The 10,990-nt window shown below is 41.9% G+C and overlaps 1 protein-coding gene across 1 annotated transcript in view; it reads right to left on the reverse strand.

Annotated features, from left to right (window-relative positions):
* Window positions 1-8,467, reverse strand: part of LOC136857343 (transferrin) — a 95,614-nt gene extending 87,147 nt beyond the window's left edge. The window contains exon 1 of the mRNA XM_067135951.2: window positions 8,344-8,467. Within this exon, the coding sequence (XP_066992052.2) occupies window positions 8,344-8,428 (85 nt within the window). The 5' untranslated portion in view covers window positions 8,429-8,467. The remainder of the gene's footprint in view (window positions 1-8,343) is intronic.
* Window positions 8,468-10,990: the final 2,523 nt, after the last annotated feature.

Consider the following 10,990-nt stretch of genomic DNA (forward strand, 5'->3'; position numbering starts at 1 on the left):
TGGGACAAACACAAACACCCAGTCCCCAAGCTAGAAGAGTTAATCAAAGGCGATTAAAATCGCCTACCTGGCCGGGAATCCAACCCGGGACCTTCTGAACCGAAGGCCTCAACGCTGACCATTCAACAAAGGAGTCGGACTAGTTGGTGAAAGGTAAAACAATATTATTATTATAGTATGGCTACCCCTTAGTCCCGTTTCCTGATACGGGGTCGGGGATGAGGTGAGATGAGATTACATGAGATGTTTTTACGGCCTGATGCCCTTCTTGACGCCAACCTCAGTTCAGGAACTAATGAGGATGATATGAATGAGGGCGAATGAAACTCGGTTAGGAAGTGGAAGGAATTGGCTGTGGTTTAGGAATAGGAACTGTCCCAGCATTTGCCTGGAAGTGAAAATGCGAAACCACAGAAACCCACAGTCAAGATAGCGGACGGTAGGGTTCGAAACCACTCGTCTTTCGAATGCAGAACTTGGTTCCAGAGCCGTAGGGCGCCAACACCTGCTCTCAAAGCGCCCTCGGTGCCGTCTCGCTATCGGCCTAATAATGTAAAATATTCATATTTGAAAAGTTTTTTTTTTTTTTTTGCTAGTTGCTTTACGTCGCACCGACACAGATAGGTCTTACGGCGACGATGGGACAGGAAAGGCCTAGGAGTGGGAAGGAATCGGCCGTGGCCTTAATTAAGGTACAGCCCCAGCATTTGCCTGGTGTGAAAATGGGAAACCACGGAAAACCATTTTCAGGGCTGCCGACAGTGGGGTTCGAACCTACTATCTCCCGAATACTGGATACTGGCCGCACTTAAGCGACTGCAGCTATCGAGCTCGGTATTTGAAAATTTATTAGATTTAGCAAACAGCAGGGAAGTGAGTGGCATATCTGGTGGTCGGAAATAACGTAAACCGAGTATATGAGCGCTACATATTACTGATATGTAATTTGAAAAAGTTTCGTCGATATCTCGCGCCGTTGTCATTTTAATCAGCTGTTGAAGGTAGCCAGTCATATCGCTTTGTGGGCTGATTCAAATGAGCTTTACGAGGCGGTGTTGCTAAATCTGCACATGGCTTGGTCGGGCTTGAGAGCCATGGCGAGAAATGAGCATCACACACTAACACACCGTGGGTATCAGTCATTGCCACTGTAGCGTGCTTGCTGTGGGCCGAGCCTATCACCTTGTTCAAGTTCCTCCCCTGGAGAAGTTTATTTCTTCTATTGGCACTCTCAGGCAGGACGTAAGCCACGTGTAGGTTTAGCAACATCGCCTCGCAAAGCCCCTCTGAAGTCGCCCGGGAAGCGATCTGACTGGCTAACTTCAACGGCTTATAAAATGACAACGGTGTGGGGTATCGACGTAAATTTTTCAAATTGCTCATCAGTATGACCAACGCTCTAACGCTCATATACTCGGTTCACGTCGTATCCGTAAGATAACTCACCTTTATTTACACAAAATGCATAACTATTTTTCCTCGTATTTCTATACTCTACACTCTGGAACAATCGGCGAATTCCAACGCGGGATTTTAAGTTCACCTTTTCGAGGAAGTGAAGATGTCTCCAATAGGAGACGAAACATGTATTCTATACAAATAATGCATTTATTAAATTTATTCTATAAACCGTGTTGAGTTTTCACTTGACACTTGGACAAGAATGAACAGACATTCTTCACATCCTGTTTACCCATTGAAAAGGTGGCTGGACGTAAATTTGACCATTGCTCCTTCAAACTACAGATTCGATCTAGAGAAGAACGTGTACTACGCTCAACAAGATCCGATGTGGCTTTGGAGTTGTGTTCTCTCTTGATTTAAATCAGGATTGTCAAGGTCATGAGCTGACTGTCAGCTCTCTGTGCTCGAGAAACAGCTGTTACGAGCGCTAAGGCCAGGACGTTATTCAGATAGTGCAAGTCTGGAGAGGTGTATATTACAATACGGTACTCACCGCATACATTCTTTTTCATATAATGATATACTTAAGTGTGTTCAGCACGGCGTTTGCATAAAATGTGCGGAACAGCATGCTTTGTAATCACCATGTACTATTAAAATTAAGATAAAAGTACTTCAAGGAAGTGAAGATGTCTCCAATAGGAGACGAAATATGTATTTTGTACAAATAATGCATTTACTAAATTTATTATATAAAACGTGTTGAATAGGTGGACCTATGAAGTACAAAATACAAAAGGGCCTTAACATACTCAACTCTCTTGTGAACAATTATGAATCAGTATCATGCCGAATACAATGCCGCTTCTATATCGCTTCTGTAAGAAAACGTCATATTTTTAATAATGTATACAAAGAAAAATAGGCTTCGATTAAAACAGCATCTCCTCAAGCTACCTTGTTGATACAAAAGTACACAAACACACACTAACAAATTATTATGTCAATCCTTATGCCATAGTCTACGCAGCTGTATGTTTCAACCACTACTTGTAGATCAAAATAGGTTACTGGAGCCTGTCATCGATAGGCTTGCACAGTCGTGAGTCAGCAACGTGGGGAAGTACAAGCCGAGTGAGGAAAAGAGACTTACGTCGGCGTGCATGGGCACCGCGCGTACAGCGAACGGGGTTCGGCACCCGTGATTTAAATGGAGGGAGATCGAATCGCTTCAGTGTGACTGTAACACACCTACTGAGACAGTGAGGGAACATGGAGGAGACTAGGCTAGCTTAATAATAGTGGGCACCGGGGTCATATTTCAAGGGGAACAGTTCCAGACTACTGAAGCCCTGCATGATCGACGCCCGGCTATATCGGCAAACCACCAAACATTTCTGTTATGCAGCGTTGCATACTACTACCGAATCTGTTTTTGTTCGGTCTGTTTATGTCCTTTCCTTTCTTTGCCGTAACAACGTACGACCAACACTAAGAACAACATTTTCATACGGTATGGTGTTTTTCCTGTTTTAATTCCTTTGAGAAAATACATTTATTTCGGTTATTATACACTAGTCGTTAACTAAAATAATTATTTTTGTCAACGCAATGAAAATAGAATGAGCATACAAGAAAGTGATTATTTAAATATAGAACAAGAATAGATTCCGCTGGTTATAATGTTAATCACAGAGTAGTGAGTTAAGAATGGCAAATGCCCCCTGTACGGGGAGTGGAGGAGGATAAGTGACCTACACCTGTAAATCATTTCTAATTTGTTTGTCTTTTTTGTTCAGCTTATCACAGCTATTTTTGAGGCCACTGGAGCTACGCTGGCTCATATTGGTTTCTTTTTGCTATTTGCTTTACGTCGCACCGACACAGATAGGTTTTAGGGCGACGATGGGACAGGAAAGGCCTAGGAATGGGAAGGAAGCGGCCGTGGCCTTAATTAAGGCACATCCCCAGTATTTGCCTGGTATGAAAATTGGAAACCACGGAAAACCATCTTCAGGGCTGCCGACAGTGGGGTTCGAACTCATTATCTCCCGGATGCGAGCTCACAGCTGCGCGCCCCTAACCGCAAGGCCAACTCGCTCGGTATTTTTGCTTTTTGGCCGAAGGTTTAAGGCCGGATGCCCTTCCTGACACCACGTGATTTTTGAGATGAAAATCCCAAGCCAGGATCAACTGAGATTCGAACCTCAGCCCTCCGGGTGTGAAGACAAGCAGCCAAGCCACTGAGGTAATCATACATCCAATGTGTTCGTATTTTATCTTACCTAGCAATTTGGCCATGGGGTTAGGGTCGCGTAGCTGTGAGCTTGAATTCGGGAGATAGTGGGTTCAAACCCTACTGGCGAACCATGAAGGTGGTTTTCCGTGGTTTCCCATATTCACAGCGGGGAAATGGTGGTCTGTACACTAATTGAGGCCACGGTCGCTTCCTTACCACTTCTAGCTCTTTCCTATCCCATCGTCACTGTAAGAACTATCTGCGTGCGTGCGACGTAAAACAAATTGTAAAAGGAATAATTAAAAAATAATTTCGGGACGCACAGGCGTTTAGGACTACAAATGAGACCCAAAGAAGAAGAGACAAAGCATATGTGGGACAAATAAACACGACAAATTATTAAATTTTCCTTTGGAAAAATCAACTTATCACAAGCTTTTATTTCAATAAAATATGTGACACGATGATAGCTAGCAACCGTGCGGCTGTGATGTGAAGTATTGATGGATGGCCATGACAAAAAGTTCTCTCTATACAGATCCACAGCCTGTGCAACTCTCAAGGTACTGTTGCTAGGTAACATCACCTCACACATTTTATTACATCATTTCGCCAGAAACGGTATCCCATAAGCTCATCTATGCAGACGATATGAATCTTACAGTCCAGAGTACCTCCTTTGAAGAAGCAGATAATGTTTTGAATTAAGACCTTCAGAAGCTGGATGTTTATTTCAGGAAGTGACCTCTTTGACCAAATCCTTCCAAATCTGAGGTAACCACATTTCACCTTAGCAACTTGCAGATCACCTAGGGTGATGTTCGGGAACCAATATTTGAAATACAACAGCTGTCCTAAGTACTTAGGAGCCATCATAATGAAAAAAAAATACGGCTGCAAAACAAAAAAAGCCGCAATAACCTACTCAGTAGGTTACCGATACATCATGGCGTGCTGATGCCAACACTCTCAGGACTACTGCTTTGGCTGTCGTATACTCTCCAGCTGAATACTGTGCAGGAATATGGTCGAACAGCTACCATTGCCAACTGATTGCCAATCTCTGGCACTCTTCACTGCACTCCATCTCAGTGGCTACCTCTAGTCAGTAATATTGTTCCCCCTCAAATCAGCTCTTGTCCGTCTGTGGTGTAGAATAATGAACAACGGAGTTCTCCCAATCCACCAGGACGTCAACCAAATCACTACACCCAGGTTGAAATCACGAAAAGCAACCTACAGGACGGCTATACAAGTAACTTCAACTCGGTTTGACCCGCTAAATATACGGAAGGATGAGTGGTCTAAATCTCCACCTCGTGGTCTGATCGAAATCCATGACACCACCATAAAACTAACTGTATTCCATCGACCTCGGGCTATGTGGTCAGTGGGGCTGGAGAGACTCGCCTCGTTGTGACTGTGGATATGTGGTGCAAACCATCAAGCATATCGTACAGGAGTGCCCTCAACATATGTATCCTGGGTCCTTGGAAGATCTTCATGCAGCCAGTCCAGAAACAATCGAATGGATTAAATATCTACCAATCCATATTTAAAGCTACTTTCCTTTTGGTCCTAATGCTGTAAATGGTATATACTGTATATAATCTTTTATTTGTACTGTCTTGTATGCATCATACGCTAATAATAATTTCGTTATACAAATTTTTGGATGATCCCAGTCAAACAAACTGGGGCGGAAGTTACCAGTAACATTTGCTTGGGACGAATCATCGTAAAATCTTAGAGCCTATAGAACGTTATCTATGTAATTAAAATACACTACTATGCAAAGGTCTTCAGTAGCTTTTGGACTGTGATGAAAACCATGTTTGAAAATTATGAAGTGACGTGGAACGAACGACAATCATGACGGAGTGAAGACGTTTACAAACATATTTTGAAGCAATGCCTTTACTGGCGAGTCCTAGTATTTAAAGTGCACTATGTCTTCTGGTATAGGTTAGAACAAATGTGTTAGTTTTATTGATCTGTCTCAGTATTATCCTCAGCTTTGACAATATGAAAGTGACTGAGGTATGAGCGATACTAGTAATGGCATTCCTTATGCAGCCAGTCCCTGCAATGATTGGCGTGAAAATATCGCTCATAGGGTCGGCTGGTGCAGGCATTCCAGTATGCTTGGCAGACTGATATGTAATAGCAACTTCTGGCTCGATGAGGAAAGCAATGGGAAATGACCTCACTCATTTCCCTAGTATGCCTCTTCAGTGATGCCTAGGCTATCTATGACAGCTGCTTGCGGAGCCTTCGGGCGGAATACTCTACATGCACACATTTTGAAGTAGTAGCGATGATTAACGATTTCTGTTCACCACACTGAAAAGGAAAATATATTCTATAAAGAAAAAAATAAGATAGGGAGATCAAAAACCCACTGACTCTAATTTTTGACCAAATGTAGTTACGAGTTGGATGGAGCTGTAAGTCAGTCCAACTTACTCAATGAAAGAAAATAATTTTTGCTTTCCATAATTGGCATCAATTTTTCCCAAACAGCTAATTCAATTTAACTGAATTTATAGAGCAACATTATTCCAAGAAGATACACTGTTTTGTACCGAATTACAGTGACTTCGGCTAAATTGATAATAAAAAGAAGAAAATGTGGAAACGTCAAGCCAGTGGCTTGACATTGTAGAACATTTGGCAGAGTATGAACTATGGAAGTCAAACCGACTATGATGAATGAGAATCCCATTGCATTTCTCCAAAATATTCATGAGAAATCCAAGAAGTAAGGAAAACTTCCTCATGTCAAAAAGGAAAATGATATGATATTTAGTACACCACAGCCGGACTCCTTGGCTGAATGATCAGCTGACTAGAAGGCTCCGGCTTCGATTGCCATCTGGGTGGGAGATTTCAACCGTAAACGGTTAATTCCCTAGGCTCGGGGACTGGGAAGTTTTGTTGCCCCAACATCCCTACAAATCACACACCACATACAACACTATCCTCCACCACAGTTACACGCAGTTTCCTATATGAGGCAGGTTCTACCCACCCGCGTAGGAGTATTATTATTATTATTATTATTATTATTATTATTATTATTATTATTATTATTATACCACAAAATCGAAATTCACATAAGCAAAGCTACGAAGAGCACAGTATGGAACTAATCTGACATCCGGAAATCTAATACATCTCCACCATTCTGCAGTGAACAGAAGCACAACTCTCCTTTGCCATTCAAGACAGAACAGAAAAATGCAAAATAACTCGCACACTTTAATATAGTTTATTTCGCATGAAATCAGGCAATTTTACTGTTTTAATTCTTTATAGAGCCTATCCCAAATATATTTACTGTTGTTATTTTGTGTACATCCTGGAAGTCCAAAGACTTAATTCAGTATGGAGCAATACATAAAGCCGATATTTTTAGTTTGGTTTGTGGTATTGATAAATAAAGTACCTTTACACACTATGAATTCATCAATTGATGAAATTATAGACCATTTCAAAACATGAGCATTTTTATGGGTCTCTCCTGTAAAATTTGGTTTACTGTAATTCGGAACTTTTGATTGATACTAGAACATGCCATTTGTTGACTAATAATAGTGCACATTTCTGCTCGAAATCCCATGAAGATGCAAGCGTTTAGTTCTGCAGTCTGATTTACATAATCTACAATACGTCTTCAATAATTAATCCAGTACAAGAAAGTGATGATATCTGTTTTAAGGAGAAAAATAACGAGACAATCACTCCCTGTTTACCCTAATCCTTAGAGGAAAAGAAAAGTTTCCGACCCACTTGAAGAATGAAAAGCTGAGGAGTTGGCCGTGTGCGTAGGTGTGGGCTTGCATTCGGGAGATAGTCGGTTCGAAACCCTACTGTCGGCAACCCTGGAGATAGTTTCCATGATTTTCACGCCATTCATACCAGGGACAGGCTACATAAGGAATGGCATTAATATCATCACTCATACCTCAGTCACTTTCATATGGTCAAAGCTAAGAATAAGACTGAGACAGATCAATGAAATTAATAAATTTATTCTAGCCCATATCAGAAGACATAGTGCACTGTAAATACTAGGTCTCACCAGCAAAGGCATTTTTAAACGTCCCCCTGCTACGTCTACACTCCCTCATGATTGTCGTTCATTCCCCGTCATGTCGTAGTTTCCACACATGGTTTTAATCACAAATTTGCTTAAATTAATCTTACCGAGCAGTTTGTCTATGCGGTTAGGGTGGCGCAGCTGTAAGCTTGAAATCGGGAGATAGTGAGTTCGAACCCTACTGTCGGCAACCTTGAAGGTGGCTTTCCGTGGTTTCCCATATTCACACAAGAAAAATGCTGGGTTGTACTTGAATTAAGGCCACGGTCGCTTCCTTCGCACTTTTAGCATTTTCCTATCCCATCGTCGCCATAAGACATACATGTGTCGGTGCGACGTAAAGAGGATTGTAACATGGTTTTCCGTGGTTTCCTATTTTCACATCAAGAAAATGCTGGGGCTGTACTTGAATTAAGGCTACGGACGCTACCTTGCCATCCTTGCTTCCCCCGAAAATCTTCAAGGATATGTTAGTGCGACGTTAAACAACTAATACAAATATCAAATGAAGACATGGAGAAAAGAAAGGGCCATGCAGAGTGTGAAAATATTAGACCCTATATAGACCTGTGAGATAAGAGCGAGATAAAGTACTTACATTTGTTGGTAGGGGCAGTAGGCCCGCTGTGGACAACTCCCAGCAGCAGCAGTGCTGCAGTCGATATACTAAGAAGCATGTTCATGGCTCACCTCAACTGAGCTTGAGCCGCGCTCACGCCGTCTTATATAGGCAGCCTGCTGCACCTTATTATCAACCGGGGGCGCCCCGAAGCTCAACCACTTCCATGAACAAGACGATGATGAGGTGACGTTCACACCAGGAAGGAGAATCAAAATAACAACAAGATGCAGGGAGCGCGTATTCGAGAGTACTAACTACTTTGATAACGATCGGACCGCAGCTGTGTCTTAATAATAATAATAATAATAATAATAATAATAATAATAATAATAATAATAATAATAATAATAATAATAATAGCCGAGTAGCTCGGACAGTAGACCGCTGGCCTTCTGAGCATAACTTGACAGGTTCGATCCCGGCTCAGTCCGGTGGCATTTGAAGGCACTCAAATAGGTCAACTTCGTGACGATACATTTACTGGCACGTAAAAGAACACCTGCGGGACAAAATCCCGGCATCCCGGCGTCTACGATAACCATAATAATAATAATAATAATAATAATAATAATAATAGTAGCTCGTGTCGGCCTCTGGATCCCAAGATAGCTGGTTCAGACCCGACAGAGGTAGTCGGATTTTTGAAGGGCGGAATAAAGTTTATTCGACGCTCTATGTCATAAGATGTTGGCTGGCAAAATATCTCTGGTGTTTATCCGACAAAAGTAATTAATATTCCACCATAGACGCCCAAGAGAGATTCGGTTTACTCTGTCATTTACTAGACCTAGAGTAAAACGGAATGTTGAACTTGACGACCAAGCAGCCAGAGACAGCGTCAAATTAAAATGTCTTCACGCGGCAGTTGAGGTCATACGATTATTATTATTATTATTATTATTATTATTATTATTATTATTCATTTATTCGTATAGGCCACTAATGGACCACGTAAAGCGGTTACTTGATGTGAGATTTCCTAAGGCGCCACACTTCTTTCATCTTCTCACTGTGGCTTTCTTCCTTTCTTCAGATCAAGTTGTTCCAGTCTTCAATTTTTTGACCTCCGGCTCACTTTCCACTTATGTACTTTTTGTCTGAATATCCGTCTGTCGTGTATATCCGAGTCTGTGATACCAGCATCTTTCAAGTCTTCTCTAACTTCCGCGATCCATTTCATGTTCTTTATGATTTCGGTGTATTCCAAGATCTGTTTATTCAGTCGGCTGTCCCGCATTCTCTTGATGCGACCATAGAATTTCAGTCAATATTATTATTATTATTATTATTATTATTATTATTATTATTATTATTATGTAGATGAAAAATTCCATATTACCCTAGAGGACATCAACGAACATTCACCACTCAGGAAAGAGTTACACAAGTCTAGACTTTCCGCTAGACAGAATGACTCAGACGGTAAAAGCGTTGTATTTCTTATTTCGAGCTGGCGGGTTCGATCCTGACTTAATTAGCTGGTACTGAAGGTGCTCAAATATGAGAGCCTCGTGTCATTAGATAGGCCTCTACCGGCACGTAAATGAACTCTTGTGGGGCACAATTCCTGCAGTTCGACGTCTCTGAGAACCTGAAAAGTAGTTGTCAAGAGAAAAACCATTATTATTATTATTATTATTATTATTATTATTATTATTATTATTATTATTATTATTATTATTATTATTATTATTATTATTATTATTATTATTATTACCCTCGTGTCCGGCTCCATTGCTAAATGGTTAGCGTGCTGGCCTTTGGTCACAGGGTTCCCGGGTTCGATTCCCGGCAGGGTCGGAAATTTTAACCATCATTGGTTAATTTCGCTGGCACAGAGGCTGGGTAGCCTATATGTGTCGTCTTCATCATCATTTCATCCTCATCATGACGCGCAGGTCGCCTATGGGGGTCAAATCAAAAGAGCTTCACCTGGCGAGCCGAACATGTCCTCGGACACACCTGGAACTAAAAGCCATACGCCATTTCATTTCATTACCCTGATGTTTATATAAAACAGAACACCTTGAAAGACTAGAGATAGAAAGATCATATTCACAGGACATGTTCATTAGTATGTTCTGCAGAAACGATTAGCATCTCAGTCACCTAGCTTCAGCATGTGTCCTGTTGCCTAGTAGGCACTGGGTCCTCCATGGGCACTTATAACTTGTTCCATGCGTGATGGTATCGACGCGTATAAAGCACGAATGGCGTCCTGGGATATAGTTATCCATGCTGCATTCACCTGGTCCGACTCGTTGGCTGAATGGTCAGCGTACTGGCCTTCGGTTCAGAGGTTCCCGGGTTCGATTCCCGGCCGGGTCGGGGATTTTAACCTTCATTGGTTAATTCCAGTGGCCCGGGGTCTGGGTGTTTGTGCTGTCCCCAACATCCCTGCAACTCACACACCACATATAACACTATCCTCTACCACAATAACACGCAGTTACCTACACATGGCAGATGCCGCCCACCCTCATCGGAGGGTCTGCCTTACAAGGGCTGCACTCGGCTAGAAATAGCCATACGAAATTATTATTATTATTATTCACCTGGTTCCACAGTTCATTTGGTGGTTGGTATTGGGTCAGAGCGCAGCACCCGTCGTTTCACCATACCC

The sequence above is a fragment of the Anabrus simplex genome, chromosome 1, assembly GCF_040414725.1.
Source record: "Anabrus simplex isolate iqAnaSimp1 chromosome 1, ASM4041472v1, whole genome shotgun sequence".
Classification (NCBI taxonomy): domain Eukaryota; kingdom Metazoa; phylum Arthropoda; class Insecta; order Orthoptera; family Tettigoniidae; genus Anabrus; species Anabrus simplex.